Source organism: Engystomops pustulosus, unplaced genomic scaffold, assembly GCF_040894005.1.
Source record: "Engystomops pustulosus unplaced genomic scaffold, aEngPut4.maternal MAT_SCAFFOLD_18, whole genome shotgun sequence".
NCBI classification, from domain to species: Eukaryota; Metazoa; Chordata; class Amphibia; order Anura; family Leptodactylidae; genus Engystomops; species Engystomops pustulosus.
The window spans coordinates 176,431-194,953 of record NW_027284960.1 but is presented as its reverse complement, the minus strand read 5'-3'; the positions used below and the strand labels follow the sequence as shown (position 1 = coordinate 194,953).

The 18,523-nt window shown below is 48.2% G+C and overlaps 1 protein-coding gene across 1 annotated transcript in view; it reads left to right on the top strand.

The window, feature by feature from the left end:
• Positions 1-10,446: 10,446 nt before the first annotated feature.
• Positions 10,447-18,523, top strand: part of LOC140106830 (SH3 domain-binding protein 1-like) — a 156,502-nt gene continuing 148,425 nt past the window's right edge. Inside the window, exon 1 of the mRNA XM_072131480.1 lies at positions 10,447-10,635. Coding sequence (XP_071987581.1) covers positions 10,577-10,635 — 59 coding nt within the window. The 5' untranslated portion in view covers positions 10,447-10,576. The remainder of the gene's footprint in view (positions 10,636-18,523) is intronic.

Here is an 18,523-nt window from a genome sequence, read left to right as displayed (position 1 = left end):
CACATGCAGGATATCGGGTGTAGGATCTTAGTGACTCCCCGCACAGCGCATTATACACGGACAATGCACTTACATGCACCAGGAAGAAGAAGGAGAACTCCAGGGACCTGAGCGGGGAAGCGACACATGCAGGATATCAGGTGTAGGATCTTAGTGACTCACCGCACAGCACATTATACACAGACAATACACTTACATGCACCAGGAAGAAGAAGGTGAACTCCGGGGACCTGAGCGGGGAAGCGACACATGCAGGATATCAGGTGCACGATCTTAGTGACTCCCCGCACAGAGCATTATACATGGACAATGCACTTACATGCACCAGGAAGAAGAAGGTGAACTCCGGGGACCTGAGCGGGGAAGTGACACATGTAGGATATCGGGGCAGGATCTTAGTGACTCCCCGCACAGCACATTATACACGGACAATGCACTTACATGCACCAGGAAGAAGAAGGTGAACTCCGGGGACCTGAGCGGGGAAGCGACACATGCAGGATATCGGGTGCAGGATCTTAGTGACTCCCCGCACAGCACATTATACACGGACAATGCACTTACATGCACCAGGAAGAAGAAGGTGAACTCCAGGGACCTGAGCGGGGAAGCCACACATGGAGAATATCGGGCGCAGGATATTAGTGACTTCCCACACAGGGCATTATACATGGACAATGCACTTACATGCACCAGGAAGAAGAAGGTGAACTCCAGGGACCTGAGCGGGGAAGCGACACATGCAGGATATCGGCTGCAGTGAGGGGTGCAGTGTAAACACAGTGGAAGGGTTCAGAGTATATAGAGTGGGGTTACAGTGTATATACAGTGATGGTGTGCAGTGTATTTAAAGTCAGGGGTGCAGTGTATATACAGTGAGGGGGGCAGTGTATACATAGTGTGTAGGGGGCTGCAGTGTATTTAAAGTGAGGGGGTGCAGTGTATATACAGTTATGGGGAGAGCAGGCTATATACAGTGAGGGGGTGCAGTGTATATACAGGGAGGGGGGAGTGCAGTGTATATACAGTAAGGGGTGCAGTGTATATACACTGAGGGGGGGGGCAGGGGCAGTGTATATACAGTGTGGGGGGATGCAGTGTATATACAGTGAGGGGGTGCAGTGTATATACAGTAAGGGGGTGCAGTGTATATACAGTAAGGGGTGCAGTGTATATACAGTAAGGGGGCGGTTGCAGTGTATATACAGTAAGGGGTGCAGTGTATATACAGTGATGGGGTGCAGTGTAAATACATTGAGGGGGCGGTTGCAGTGTATATACAGTAATGGGTGCAGTGTATATACAGTAAAGGGTGCAGTGTATATACAGTGAGGGGGTGCAATGTATATACAGTAAGGGGTGCAGTGTATATACAGTGAGGGGGTGCAGTGTAAATACAGTAAGGTGGTGCAGTGTATATACAGTAAGGTGTGCAGTGTATATACAGTAAGGGGTGCAATGTATATAGAGTAAGGGGTGCAGTGTAAATACAGTAAGGGGTGCAGTGTAAATATATTGAGGGGGCGGTTGCAATGTATATACAGTAAGGGGTGCAGTGTATATACAGTAAGGGGTGCAATGTATATAGAGTAAGGGGTGCAGTGTATATACAGTAAGGGGGTGCAGTGTATATAGAGTGGGGGGTGCAGTATATATACAGTGAGGGGGAGCAGTGTATATACAGTGGGGGTGCAGTGTATATACAGTGGGGGGTGCAGTGTATATACAGTGAGGGGGGAGTGCAGTGTATATACAGTGGGGGGTGCAGTATATATTCAGTGAGGGGTGCAGTGTATATACAGTGAGGGGTGCAGTGTATATATCAGGAGGGGCGCAGAGTATATACAGTAAGCGGGGAGTGCAGTGTATATACAGTGAGGGGGTGCAGTGTATATCAGGAGGGGCGCAGAGTATATACAGTAAGCGGGGAGTGCAGTGTATATACAGTGAGGGGGTGCAGTGAATATATCATGAGGGGTGCAGAGTATATACAGTAAGGGGGTGCAGTGTATATGCAGTAAGGGGTGCAGTGTATATACAGTGGGGGGTGCAGTGTATATACAGTGAGGGGTGCAGTGTATATACAGTGAGGGGTGCAGTGTATATACAGTGAGGGGTGCAGTGTATATACAGTGGGGGGTGCAGTATATATTCAGTGAGGGGGAGCAGTGTATATACAGTGAGGGGTGCAGTGTATATACAGTGAGGGGTGCAGTGTATATATCAGGAGGGGCGCAGAGTATATACAGTAAGCGGGGAGTGAAGTGTATATACAGTGAGGGGTGCAGTGTATATATCATGAGGGGTGCAGAGTATATACAGTAAGGGGGTGCAGTGTATATACAGTAAGGGGTGCAGTTAATATACACTGAGGGGGGCGGTTGCAGTGTACATACAGTAAGGGGTGCAGTGTATATACAGTGAGGGGGTGCAGTGTATATACAGTAAGGGGTGCAGTGTATATACAGTGAGGGGGGAGTGCAGTGTATATACAGTGAGGGGGGAGTGCAGTGTATATACAGTGAGGGGGGAGTGCAGTGTATATACAGTAAGGGGTGCAGTTAATATACACTGAGGGGGGCGGTTGCAGTGTATATAGAGTAAGGGGTGCAGTGTATATACAGTGAGGGGGTGCAATGTATATACAGTGTGGGGGTGCAGTTAATATACACTGAGGGGGGGCATGTAGTGTATACACAGTGTGAGGGGGTGCAATGTATATATAGTGGGGGGGGGTGCATATATCAAGAGGGGCGCAGAGTATATACAGTAAGGGGTGCAGTGTATATACAGTAAGGAGTGCAGTGTATATACAGTGAGGGGGTGCAGTGTATATACAGTAAGGGGTGCAGTGTATATACAGTAAGGGGTGCAGTGTATATACAGTGAGGGGGTGCAGTGTATATACAGTAAGGGGGTGCAGTGTATATACAGTAAGGGGGTGCAGTGTATATACAGTAAGGGGTGCAGTTAATATACACTGAGGGGGGCGGTTGCAGTGTACATACAGTAAGGGGTGCAGTGTATATACAGTGAGGGGGTGCAGTGTATATACAGTGAGGGGGGAGTGCAGTGTATATACAGTGAGGGGGTGCAGTGTATATACAGTGAGGGGGGAGTGCAGTGTATATACAGTAAAGGGGTGCAGTATATATACAGTGAGGGGGTTCAGTGTAAATACAGTAAGGGGGTGCAGTGTATATACAGTAGGGGTGCAGTGTATATACAGTAGGGGTGTAGTGTATATACACTGAGGGGGGCGGTTGCAGTGTATATACAGTGAGGGGTGCAGTGTATATACAGTGAGGGGGTGCAGTGTATATACAGTGAGGGGGGAGTGCAGTGTATATACAGTAAAGGGGTGCAGTATATATACAGTGAGGGGGTTCAGTGTAAATACAGTAAGGGGGTGCAGTGTATATACAGTAAGGGGCTGCAGTGTATATACAGTAAGGGGTGTAGTCAATATACACTGAGGGGGTGGGTGCAGTGTATATACACTAAGGGGTGCAGTTAATATACACTGGGGGGGGTGCAGTGTATATACAGTCGGGGGGGGTGCAGTGTATATACAGTGAGGGGGGAGTGCAGTGTATATACAGTGAGGGGGTGCAGTGTATATACAGTGAGAGGGTGCAGTGTATATACAGTAAGGGGTGCAGTGTATATACACTGAGGGGGGTGCAGTGTATACACAGTGTGTGTGGGGGGGTGCAGTGTATATACAGTGAGGGGTGCAGTGTATATACAGTGAGGGATGCAGTGCAAATATCATGAGGGGCGCAGAGTATATACAGTAAGGGGGTGCAGTGTATATACAGTGAGGGGTGCAGAGTATATACAGTAAGGGGGTGCAGTGTATATATCATGAGGGGCGCAGAGTATATACAGTAAGGGGGTGCAGTGTTTATACGGTGAGGGGTGCAGTGCATATATCATGAGGGGCGCAGTGTATATACAGTCAGAGGGGGGTTGTAGTGTATATACACTGAGGGGTGCAGTGTATATATCATGAGGGGCGCAGAGTATATACAGTAAGGGGGTGCAGTGTATATACAGTAAGGGGGTGCAGTGTATATACAGTAAGGGGTGCAGTGTATATATCATGAGGGGCGCAGAGTATATACAGTAAGGGGGTGCAGTGTATATACAGTGAGGGGTGCAGTGTATATATCATGAGAGGCGCAGAGTATATACAGTAAGGGGGTGCAGTGTATATACAGTGAGGGGTGCAGAGTATATACAGTAAGGGGGTGCAGTGTATATACAGTGAGGGGGTGCAGTGTTTATACAGTGAGGGGTGCAGTGTATATATCATGAGGGGCGCAGAGTATATACAGTAAGGGGGTGCAGTGTATATACAGTGAGGGGTGCAGTGTATATATCATGAGGGGCGCAGAGTATATACAGTAAGGGGGTGCAGTGTATATACAGTGAGGGGTGCAGTGTATATACAGTGGGGGGTGCAGTGTATATACAGTGGGGGGTGCAGAGTATATACAGTAAGGGGGTGCAGTGTATATACAGTGAGGGGTACAGTGTATATACAGTGGGGGGTGCAGAGTATATACAGTAAGGGGGTGCAGTGTATATACAGTGAGGGGTACAGTGTATATAGAGTGGGGTTACAGTGTATATATACAGTGATCGGGTGCAGTGTATTTAAAGTCAGGGGTGCAGTGTATATACAGAGAGGGGTGCATTGCATATATCATGAGGGGCACAGAGTATATACAGTGTGGAGGGATGCAGTGTATATACAGTAAGGGGGTGCAGTGTATATACAGTAAGGGGGTGCAGTGTATATACAGTAAGGGGGTGCAGTGTATACATAGTAAGGGGTGCAGTGCATATACAGTAAGGGGTGCAGTTAATATACACTGGGGGGGGTGCAGTGTATATATAGTGAGGGGATGCAGTGTATATACAGTAAGGGGTGCAGTGTATATTTAGTGAGGGGATGCAGTGTATATACAGTAAGGGGTGCAGATAATATACACTGAGGGGGGGCGGGTGCAGTGTATACACAATGTGTGAGGGGGTGCAGAGTATATACAGTGAGGGTGGAGTGCAATGTATATACAGTAAGGGGTGCGGTTAATATACACTGAGGGGGGGGGGGTGCAGTGTATACTGTGGGGAATTGCTCTGGTAGTTGACAGGTAGCAGTGCAGGAAGCAGTGACACACGCAGGTTTAAAAGTCCAACTTAAGTGTTTATTCACACTTGCAAAACAGAACACAAATTCAGCCTTGGCTTAGGCACATGCAAAAACATTATAAAAGTAATTCCTGCCCGGCTAGGCGCTGTCTAATACATTTTGAGGACCCTAGCTATCCGGGTACCAGGCTGCCTGGCACACGCTCTTGGCCAGCAGCAAGACAGGAGACCCTCAGTTACCTTTGCTGTGAGAATGCAATCTCGCTTTCAGCTCTCCAGGTAGGGCCTCTCCTACTGCTTCTGGCCTGCAGACTAAATCAGGCCCTAACGAGGCCTGTGACCTGCACCTGTGGGCTATACAAAAGCCCAGGACCGAAGCCCGGGTGGAGTAGGAGTCCCACTACCAGCCTACCCCTACTCCATAATAAGCAGGCCCAGTACGGACATTACCAATGTGTCTGTGTTAGCTAGGCCAACACAGACAAAACAGACTATTCCTGCTTATCATGTCTGCATTAACCCTTGGGTTACTGCAGACAAACCCAGGGCTTTTACCACCAGCATTTCATCTGCCTGTAAGACAGATAGCGGTTTTCCCACACAACACCTCTCACTTTCTCACAATACACAATGTGTGGGGGGTGCAGTGTATATACAGTGAGGGGGTGCAGTTAATATACAGTGGGGGGTGCAGTGTATATACAGTGAGCGGGGAGTGCAGTATATACACAGTGAGGGGGTGCAGTGTATATACAGTGAGGGGTGCAGTGTATATACAGTGTGGGGGGTGCAGTGTATATACAGTAAGGGGTGCAGTGTATATACAATGAGGGGGGAGTGCAGTATATATACATTGAGGGGGAGTGCAGTATATATACAGTGTGGGGGGAGCAGTGTATATACAGTGAGGGGGGAGTGCAGTATATATACAGTGTGTGTGTGTGTGTGGGGGGGTGCAGTATATATACAGTGGGGGGTGCAGTGTATATACAGTGAGGCGGGAGTGCAGTATATATACAGTGAGGGGGGAGTGTAGTATATATACAGTGTGGGGGTGCAGTGTATATACAGTGAGGGGGAGTGCAGTGTATATACAGTGTGTGTGTGTGTGTGTGTGTGGTGCAGTATATATACAGTGGGGGGTGCAGTGTATATACAGTGAGGGGGTGCAGTATATATACAGAGGGGGGTGCAGTGTATATAGAGTGTGTGGGGGGGTGCAGTGTATATACAGTGAGGGGGTGCAGTATATATACAGTGAGGGGGTGCAGTGTATATACAGTGAGGGGGGAGTGCAGTGTATATACAGTAAAGGGGTGCAGTATATATACAGTGAGGGGGTTCAGTGTAAATACAGTAAGGGGGTGCAGTGTATATACAGTAAGGGGCTGCAGTGTATATACAGTAAGGGGTGTAGTCAATATACACTGAGGGGGTGGGTGCAGTGTATATACACTAAGGGGTGCAGTTAATATACACTGGGGGGGGTGCAGTGTATATACAGTCGGGGGGGGTGCAGTGTATATACAGTGAGGGGGGAGTGCAGTGTATATACAGTGAGGGGGTGCAGTGTATATACAGTGAGAGGGTGCAGTGTATATACAGTAAGGGGTGCAGTGTATATACACTGAGGGGGGTGCAGTGTATACACAGTGTGTGTGGGGGGGTGCAGTGTATATACAGTGAGGGGTGCAGTGTATATACAGTGAGGGATGCAGTGCAAATATCATGAGGGGCGCAGAGTATATACAGTAAGGGGGTGCAGTGTATATACAGTGAGGGGTGCAGAGTATATACAGTAAGGGGGTGCAGTGTATATACAGTGTGGGGGGAGCAGTGTATATACAGTGAGGGGGGAGTGCAGTATATATACAGTGTGTGTGTGTGTGTGGGGGGGTGCAGTATATATACAGTGGGGGGTGCAGTGTATATACAGTGAGGCGGGAGTGCAGTATATATACAGTGAGGGGGGAGTGTAGTATATATACAGTGTGGGGGTGCAGTGTATATACAGTGAGGGGGAGTGCAGTGTATATACAGTGTGTGTGTGTGTGTGTGTGTGGTGCAGTATATATACAGTGGGGGGTGCAGTGTATATACAGTGAGGGGGTGCAGTATATATACAGAGGGGGGTGCAGTGTATATAGAGTGTGTGGGGGGGTGCAGTGTATATACAGTGAGGGGGTGCAGTATATATACAGTGGGGAGTGCAGTGTATATAGAGTGGGGGGGGGTGCAGTGTATATGCAGTGTATATACAGTGAGGGGGGAGTACAGTATATATACAGTGGGGGGTGCAGTATATATACAGTGTGTGTGTGTGTGGGGGTGCAGTGTATATACAGTGGGGGGTGCAGTGTATATACAGTAAGGGATGCAGTGTACATACAGTGTGTGTGGGGGGGGTGCAGAGTATATACAGTGAGGGGGGAGTGCAGTATATATACAGTGTGGGGTATGCAGTGTATACACAGTGTGTGTGTGTGGGGGTGCAGTATATATACAGTGTGTGTGTCGGGGGGTGGGGGTGCAGTGTATATACAGTGTGGGGGTGCAGTGTATATACAGTAAGGGGTGCAGTGTATATACAGTGTGTGTGTGTGGGGGGGCAGAGTATATACAGTGAGGGGGGAGTGCAGTGTATATACAGTGTGTGTGTGTGTGGGGGTGCAGAGTATATACAGTGAGGGGGTAGTGCAGTATATATACAGTGAGGGGGGAGTGCAGTGTATATACAGTGAGGGGATGCAGTATATATACAGTGAGGGGGAGCAGTGTATATACAGTGAGGGGGGTGCAGTATATATACAGTGTGGGGTGTGCAGTGTATATACAGTGTGTGTGTGGTGCAGTATATATACAGTGTGGGGTGCAGTGTATATACAGTGTGGGGGTGCAGTGTATATACAGTGAGGGGGGAGTGCAGTTTGTATACAGTGTTGGGTGTGCAGTGTATATACAGTGTGTGTGGGGGGTGCAGTGTATACACAGTGTGTGTGTGTGCAGTATATATACAGTGAGGGGGTGCAGTATATATACAGTGTGGGGGAGCAGTGTATATACAGTGTGTGGGGGGTGCAGTATATATATATATACAGTGTGGGGGGTTCAGTGTATATACAGTGTGTGTGTGTGGGGGAAAGCAGTATATATACAGTGTGGGGGGTGCAGTGTATATATAGTGTGGGGGGTGCAGTGTATATACAGTGGGGGGGTGCAGTGTATATACAGTGTCTGGGGGGTGCAGTGTATATACAGTGGGGGGGGTTCAGTTTATATACAGTGTGGGGTGTGCAGTGTATATACAGCGTGGGGGGTGCAGTGTATATACAGCGTGGGGGGTGCAGTGTATATACGGTGTGGGGGGTGCAGTGTATATACAGTGTGTGTGGGGGGGGTGCAGTATATATACAGTGTGGGGGGTGCAGTGTATATACAGTGTGGAGGGTGCAGTATATGTACTGTGTGGGGGGTGCAGTGTATATATAGTGTGGGGGGTGCAGTGTATATATAGTGTGGGGGGTGCAGTGTATATACAGTGTGTGGGGGGGTGCAGTGTATATACAGTGTGGGGGGTGCAGTGTATATACAGTGTGTGGGGGGTGCAGTGTATACATACGGTGTGGGGGGTGCAGTGTATATACAGTGTGTGGGGGGTGCAGTGTATATACAGTGTGTGTGGGGGTTCAGTGTATATACAGTGTGTGGTGTGCAGTGTATACACAGTGTGTGTTTGGGGGGTGCAGTGTATATACAGTGTGTGTTTGGGGGGTGCAGTGTATACACAGTGTGTGTTTGGGGGGTGCAGTGTATATACAGTGTGGGGGGTGCAGTGTATATACAGTGCGGGGGGGTGCAGTGTATATACAGTGGGGGGGGGTTCAGTGTATATACAGTGTGGGGTGTGCAGTGTATACACAGTGTGTGTGGGGGGAGCAGTATATATACAGTGTGGGGGGTGCAGTGTATATATATAGTGTGGGGGGTGCAGTGTATATACAGTAGGGGGGGTGCAGTATATATACAGTGTGGGGGGTGCAGTGTATATACAGTGTGTGTGTGTGCAGTATATATACAGTGTGGGGGGTGCAGTGTATATACAGTGTGGGGGGTGCAGTGTATATACAGTGTGGGGGGTGCAGTGTATATACAGTGTGTGGAGGGTGCAGTATATATACAGTGAGGGGGGTTCAGTATATATACAGTGTGGGGGGTGCAGAGTATATACAGTAGGGGGGTGCAGTATATATACAGTGTGGGGGGTGCAGTGTATATACAGTGTGTGTGTGCAGTATATATACAGTGTGGGGGGTGCAGTGTATATACAGTGTGGGGGGTGCAGTGTATATACAGTGGGGGGGGTGCAGTGTATATACAGTGGGGGTGCAGTATATATACAGTGTGGGGGGTTCAGTATATATACAGTGTGGGGGGTGCAGAGTATATACAGTAGGGGGGTGCAGTATATATACAGTGTGGGGGGTGCAGAGTATATACAGTAGGGGGGTGCAGTATATATACAGTGTGGGGGGTGCAGTGTATATACAGTGTGGGGGGTGCAGTGTATATACAGTGTGGGGGGTGCAGTGTATATACAGTGTGGGGGTGCAGTATATATACAGTGTGTGGGGGGTTCAGTATATATACAGTGTGGGGGGTTCAGTATATATACAGTGTGGGGGGTGCAGAGTATATACAGTAGGGGGGTGCAGTATATATACAGTGTGGGGGGTGCAGTGTATATACAGTGTGGGGGGTGCAGTGTATATACAGTGTGGGGGGTGCAGTGTATATACAGTGGGGGGTGCAGTATATATACAGTGTGGGGGGTTCAGTATATATACAGTGTGGGGGGTGCAGAGTATATACAGTAGGGGGGTGCAGTATATATACAGTGTGGGGGGTGCAGAGTATATACAGTAGGGGGGTGCAGTATATATACAGTGTGGGGGGTGCAGTGTATATACAGTGTGTGTGTGTGTGTGCAGTATATATACAGTGTGGGGGGTGCAGTGTATATACAGTGTGTGTGTGCAGTATATATACAGTGTGGGGGGTGCAGTGTATATACAGTGTGGGGGGTGCAGTATATATACAGTGTGGGGGGTGCAGTGTATATACAGTGTGTGTGTGCAGTATATATACAGTGTGGGGGGTGCAGTGTATATACAGTGTGGGGCGTGCAGTGTATATACAATGAGGGGCTGCGGTTTCTCCAGTGTTGCATGCTGTCGTTCACACTGTGCAGGTAGCTGTGTTGTTCTCTTGCAGGTTCACACCCGAGAAACGCCCTGAGAAGTGAACTATAAACTTAGAGACTGAACCTCAGTGCGGAGACATCGTCCTTCCGGAGGAGGAGACATCGGCCTCACCCATCGCCCGATCACGAGGAGACCCGAACCAGAACCGCAGCACCATGATCCAGAGGCAGCTCCACCGCATGCGGCAGCAGCTGGCCACCCACGGCCCCGGCAGGTAAGTGCTAGACCCGGGGATGGAGGGCCCCACACCCAGGGGCCCCTTCTCTAATGCCAACCGATCCCATAACGATGAGCTCCTCATAGACCGACCCCCGAGGAAGCACCGAAATACCGAGGGGGATAGTGCTATATACCATATATATACTGTATCACGTGCTGTGTGTATACAGGAGCCCCTGAGGAGGATAGTGCTATATACCAAATATATATACTGTATCATGTGCTGTGTGTATACAGGAGCCCCTGAGGAGGATAGTGCTATATACCATATATATACTGTATCACGTGCTGTGTGTATACAGGAGCCCCTGAGGAGGATAGTGCTATATACCATATATACACTGTATTATCTGCTGTGTGTATAGCGGAGCTCCTGAGGAGGATAGTGCTATATACCATATATATACTGTATCATCTGCTGTGTGCATACAGGAGCCCCTGAGGAGGATAGTGCTATATACCATATATATACTGTATCACGTGCTGTGTGTATACAGGAGCCCCTGAGGAAGATAGTGTTATATACCATATATACACTGTATCATCTACTGTGTGTATACAGGAGCCCCTGAGGGGGATAATGCTATATACCATATATATACTGTATCATGTGCTGTGTGTATACAGGAGCCCCTGAGGAGGATAGTGCTTTATACCATTTATACACTGTATCATGTTCTGTGTGTATACAGGAGCCCCTGAGGAGGATAGTGCTATATACCAAATATATATACTGTATCATCTACTGTGTGTATACAGGAGCCCCTGAGGGGGATAATGCTATATACCATATATATACTGTATCATGTGCTGTGTGTATACAGGAGCCCCTGAGGAGGATAGTGCTTTATACCATTTATACACTGTATCATGTTCTGTGTGTATACAGGAGCCCCTGAGGAGGATAGTGCTATATACCATATATACACTGTATCATGTTCTTTGTGTATACAGGAGCCCCTGAGGAGGATAGTGCTATATACCATATATACACTGTATCATGTTCTGTGTGTATACAGGAGCCCCTGAGGAGGATAGTGCTATATACCAAATATATATACTGTATCATCTACTGTGTGTATACAGGAGCCCCTGAGGAGGATAGTACTATATACCATATATATACTGTATCATGTGCTGTGTGTATACAGGAGCCCCTGAGGAGGATAGTGCTATATACCATATATACACGGTATCATCTGCTGTGTGCATACAGGAGCCCCTGAGGAGGGTAGTGCTATATACCATATATACACGGTATCATCTGCTGTGTGCATACAGGAGCCCCTGAGGGGGGTAGTGCTATATACCTTATATACACTGTATCATCTGCTGTGTGTATACAGGAGCCCCTGAGGGGGATAGTGCTATATAACATATATACCCTGTATCATGTTCTGTGTGTATACAGGAGCCCCTGAGGAGGATAGTGTTATATACCATATATACACTGTAGCATGTTCTTTGTGTATACAGGAGCCCCTGAGGAGGGTAGTGCTATATACCATATATACACTGTATCATGTTCTGTGTGTATACAGGAGCCCCTGAGGAGGATAGTGCTATATACCATATATACACGGTATCATCTGCTGTGTGCATACAGGAGCCCCTGAGGGGGGTAGTGCTATATACTTTATATACACTGTATCATGTTCTGTGTGTATACAGGAGCCCCTGAGGGGGGTAGTGCTTTATACCATGTATACCCTGTATTGTCTGCTGTGTGTATACAGGAGCCCCTGAGGGGGATAGTGCTATATAACATATATACACTGTATCATGTTCTGTGTGCATACAGGAGCCCCTGAGGAGGATAGTGCTATATACCATATATACACTGTATCATCTACTGTGTGTATACAGGAGCCCCTGAGGAGGATAGTGCTATATACCATATATACACGGTATCATCTGCTGTGTGCATACAGGAGCCCCTGAGGGGGGTAGTGCTATATACCTTATATACACTGTATCATGTTCTGTGTGTATACAGGAGCCCCTGAGGGGGATAGTGCTATATACCTTATATACACTGTATCATGTTCTGTGTGTATACAGGAGCCCCTGAGGGGGGTAGTGCTATATACCTTATATACACTGTATCATGTTCTGTGTGTATACAGGAGCCCCTGAGGAGGATAGTGCTATATACCATATATATACTGTATCATGTGCTGTGTGTATACAGGAGCCCCTGAGGAGGATAGTGCTATATACCATATATACACGGTATCATCTGCTGTGTGCATACAGGAGCCCCTGAGGGGGGTAGTGCTATATACCTTATATACACTGTATCATGTTCTGTGTGTATACAGGAGCCCCTGAGGGGGATAGTGCTATATACCTTATATACACTGTATCATGTTCTGTGTGTATACAGGAGCCCCTGAGGGGGGTAGTGCATTATACCATGTATACCCTGTATTGTCTGCTGTGTGTATACAGGAGCCCCTGAGGGGGATAGTGCTATATAACATATATACACTGTATCATGTTCTGTGTGTGTACAGGAGCCCCTGAGTAGGATAGTGCTATATACCATTTATACACTGTATCATGTTCTGTGTGTATACAGGAGCCCCTGAGGAGGATAGTGCTATATACCATATATACACTGTATCATCTGCTGTGTGTATACAGGAGCCCCTGAGGGGGATAGTGCTATATACTATATATACAATGTATCATGTTCTGTGTGTATACAGGAGCCCCTGAGGAGGATAGTGCTATATACTATGTATACCCTGTATTATCTGCTGTGTGTATACAGGAGCCCCTGAGGAGGATAGTGCTATATACTATATATACAATGTATCATGTGCTGTGTGTATACAGGAGCCCCTGAGGGGGATAGTGCTATATACCATATATATACTGTATCACGTGCTGTGTGTATACAGGAGCCCCTGAGGGGGATAGTGCTATATACCATAAATATACTGTATCATGTTCTGTGTGTATAGTGGAGCCCCTGAGGAGGGTAGTGCTATATACCATATATATACTGTATCATGTTCTGTGTGTATAGTGGAGCCCCTGAGGAGGATAGTGCTATATACCATATATATACTGTATCATGTTCTGTGTGTATACAGGAGCCCCCAAGGAGGATAGTGCTATATACTATATATACTGTATCACGTGCTGTGTGTATACAGGAGCCCCTGAGGGGGATAGTGCTATATACCATATATATACTGTATCATGTTCTGTGTGTATAGTGGAGCCCCTGAGGAGGATAGTGCTATATACCATATATATACTGTATCATGTTCTGTGTGTATAGTGGAGCCCCTGAGGAGGATAGTGCTATATACCATATATATACTGTATCATGTTCTGTGTGTATAGTGGAGCCCCTGAGGAGGATAGTGCTATATACCATATATACACTGTATCATCTGCTGTGTGCATACAGGAGCCCCTGAGGAGGATAGTGCTATATACCATATATATACTGTATCATGTTCTGTGTGTATACAGGAGCCCCCAAGGAGGATAGTGCTATATACTATATATACTGTATCACGTGCTGTGTGTATACAGGAGCCCCTGAGGGGGATAGTGCTATATACCATATATATACTGTATCATGTTCTGTGTGTATAGTGGAGCCCCTGAGGAGGATAGTGCTATATACCATATATATACTGTATCATGTTCTGTGTGTATAGTGGAGCCCCTGAGGAGGATAGTGCTATATACCATATATATACTGTATCATGTTCTGTGTGTATAGTGGAGCCCCTGAGGGGGAAAGTGCTATACACTATATATACACTGTATCATCTGCTGTGTGTATACAGGAGCCCCTGAGGGGGATAGTGCTATATACTATATATACACTGTATCATCTGCTGTGTGTATACAGGAGCCCCTGAGGGGGATAGTGCTATATACCATGTATACCCTGTATTATCTGCTGTGTGTATACAGGAGCCCCTGAGGAGGATAGTGCTATACACCATATATACACTGTATCATCTGCTGTGTGTATACAGGAGCCCCTGAGGAGGATAGTGCTATATACTATATTTACACTGTATCATCTGCTGTGTGTATACAGGAGCCCCTGAGGGGGATAGTGCTATATACCATATATACAATGTATCATGTTCTGTGTGTATACAGGAGCCCCTGAGGGGGATAGTGCTATATACTTTATATACACTGTATCATCTGTAACCTCTGCAGCAATGCTGGGATATGACACCGGGCACTGACAGGCTGACCCCTGACCTCTGTGACCTCTGCAGCAATGCTGGGATATGACACTGGGCACTGGCAGGCCGACCCCTGACCTCTGTGACCTCTGCAGCAATGCTGGGATATGACACTGGGTACTGACAGGTTGACCCCTGTGACCTCTGCAGCAATGCTGGGATATGACACTGGGCACTGGCAGGCCGACCCCTGACCTCTCTGACCTCTGCAGCAATGCCGGGATATGACACTGGGCACTGACAGGCTGACCCCTGACCTCTGTGACCTTTGCAGCAATGCTGGGATATGACACTGGGCACTGACAGGATGACCCCTGACCTCTCTGACCTCTGCAGCAATGCCGGGATATGACACTGGGCACTGACAGGCTGACCCCTGACCTCTGTGACCTTTGCAGCAATGCCGGGATATGACACTGGGCACTGACAGGATGACCCCTGACCTCTCTGACCTCTGCAGCAATGCCGGGATATGACACTGGGCACTGACAGGTTGACCCCTGTGACCTCTGCAGCAATGCTGGGATATGACACCGGGCACTGACAGGCTGACCCCTGACCTCTGTGACCTCTGCAGCAATGCTGGGATATGACACTGGGCACTGGCAGGCTGACCCCTGACCTCTCTGACCTCTGCAGCAATGCCGGGATATGACACTGGGCACTGACAGGCTGACCCCTGACCTCTGTGACCTTTGCAGCAATGCTGGGATATGACACCGGGCACTGACAGGCTGACCCCTGACCTCTGTGACCTCTGCAGCAATGCTGGGATATGACACTGGGCACTGGCAGGCCGACCCCTGACCTCTGTGACCTCTGCAGCAATGCTGGGATATGACACTGGGTACTGACAGGTTGACCCCTGTGACCTCTGCAGCAATGCTGGGATATGACACCGGACACTGACAGGCTGACCCCTGACCTCTGTGACCTCTGCAGCAATGCTGGGATATGACACTGGGCACTGGCAGGCCGACCCCTGACCTCTCTGACCTCTGCAGCAATGCCGGGATATGACACTGGGCACTGACAGGCTGACCCCTGACCTCTGTGACCTTTGCAGCAATGCCGGGATATGACACTGGGCACTGACAGGATGACCCCTGACCTCTCTGACCTCTGCAGCAATGCCGGGATATGACACTGGGCACTGACAGGTTGACCCCTGTGACCTCTGCAGCAATGCTGGGATATGACACCGGGCACTGACAGGCTGACCCCTGACCTCTGTGACCTCTGCAGCAATGCTGGGATATGACACTGGGCACTGGCAGGCCGACCCCTGACCTCTCTGACCTCTGCAGCAATGCCGGGATATGACACTGGGCACTGACAGGCTGACCCCTGACCTCTGTGACCTTTGCAGCAATGCTGGGATATGACACTGGGCACTGACAGGCTGACCCCTGACCTCTGTGACCTTTGCAGCAATGCCGGGATATGACACTGGGCACTGACAGGATGACCCCTGACCTCTGCAGCAATGCTGGGGGCTGTCATGCAGCCTCTGGATAGGACCCTGTGGGCTCAGAACTGTTGCGGATCATTTATAAAGAGTTTGCACCAGAAAGAACAGATGTTTCCGAGCATCCCGACTTCTCCGTCTTTTTTTTGGCGCTAGTGGGCGTGGCCAAACTTTTTCACATTGGGGCAGATTTACTTACCCGGCCCATTCGCGATCCAGCGGCGCGTTCTCTGCACAGGATTCGGGTCCGGCTGGGATTTAAGATGGTAGTTCCTCCGCCGTCCACCAGGTGGCGCTGCAGCGCCGAAAATAATCTTAACGCGCCGGAATGCACCATCCCATAGCAGGTGAAGGTGAGCGCTCCCCAAGCGACACATTTTCGGTTTTTAAATGCGGCGGTTTTTCCGAATACGTCGGGTTTTCGTTCGGCCACGCCCCCCCGATTTCTGTCGCGCGCATGCCGGCCCCGATGCGCCACAATCCGATCGCGTGCGCCAAAAACCCGGGGCAATTCATGTACAATCGGCGCAAATCGGAAATATTCGGGTAACACGTCGGGAAAACGCGAATCGGGCCCTTAGTAAATGACCCCCATTATCTGCCACATTTATGTGTATTTTGTCGGCATTTTTAGGCGCAATTTTTGGCGCACGATAGACAAGGAAAAAAGTGGTCAGAGAGCAAAATGAAGGCGCGGTCCATGTAAGATTTTGGCGCACGACTTGTTAGTTCCGTCTGCCCATTAATTACACACCCGGGCGCCACTTACAACATCGGCTGCGCTTTCCGGAGACTGATCTCCCATGCCGACAGTCGTGCTTGCGCCAGAATTAAATTAATTATCGGTTGACAAATCTGGTAAGGGCTTATTTTTTTGGGAGAAGAGTTGTTCTTTTTAGTGGTCTTATTAGGGTTAGCGTTAGAGCATTTTTTAAAGGTATTCATTAAAAAACATTTTTTGTCCCAGCGTTTACCGTGCAGGTCCAGTAACGATTCTGTTTTATAATACAGATTGTTATGGATGCGGCAATACCAAATATGTGGGTTTTTTATGTGTTTGGGTTTTTATACTTTATAAAGTGTTTTTATGGGAAAGTGACATTTTAGGGGCTTATATTTTTATCTATTTATTTTTATTTATTCTAATTTTTACACTTTAGTGTTTTTACCTTTTTTTACTTATACATACTTGAGCTTGAACCAGCGATGCTCTGGTGCTCAAGTCCAATACGCTGCTCTACGACACTAATTCCTTGTACAGCAGAGTACAATGTCCGGCGGTGCAGGCGCATGCGCAGACAGTTTACAGTCAGACCTGAAAGGGGTCTGACTGCAAAGAACGTTGGGCAACCGCGGGGCACTTGGCAGACCTTGGGGCTGCCCAGAAGTGGATCTCACCTCCTGGTAAGCGGCACGGGGCATCCGATCCGTAGGGGGAAGACCCTTAAGTGCAGCGATCATGCTTGTGCCGACTCCGATCGCGGGTGTTAGAGCGTGTTATTTACAGCTGACAGACGCTGCTTCTAGTGCCGGCTCCGTTCATGAGCCGGTGCCAGAAGTGGGACGTTATAGAACCTACTAAAGGGACGCACTATAATGTCTTGGTGCGCCTAGGGGTTAATAATTTTGTGACTAATGACAGAGTTTTGTTCTATTGATTTATTTATAGCATTATGAGTTTTTGTGTTAGACGTTCATATTCCTGGAATAGCCTCCATATCACTGACGTAGAGGCCGACCCTATATCTACCCTACTGCCTATTGTCATCCCTGAAGGGCGGATAATGGGCAAGCCTGGCGCGTCCCTCTATACAGATGGCATCCCGGGGTAGAGCTGCTGCTCAGTAACAGTTCACTTCTTTCCATTAGGAAGGGCCATTCTGCAGAATCGGACGCTTTGGCCCTGTCTAAAGAACGCCCAGGCCCCTCCACACCTTTGCCCCAATTGAGCGATTACTTGCACCCGTCTTATATTGTCCTTGGTGAAACGTCCGGGCATAAACCCAGATTGATCCTGGTGGATAAGTGATGATATAGTCACCAGAACCTGGGTAAGAATTTTCCATTATTGTAGCGATACTATCACAGTGGCCTCTGAGAGAGAGTCCAGCAGTTTCAGTTCCCGAAAGGATTCAGTATACATTTCTAGCACTTTAGGGAACAGTAGCTTCTTATATTTGCTGTAC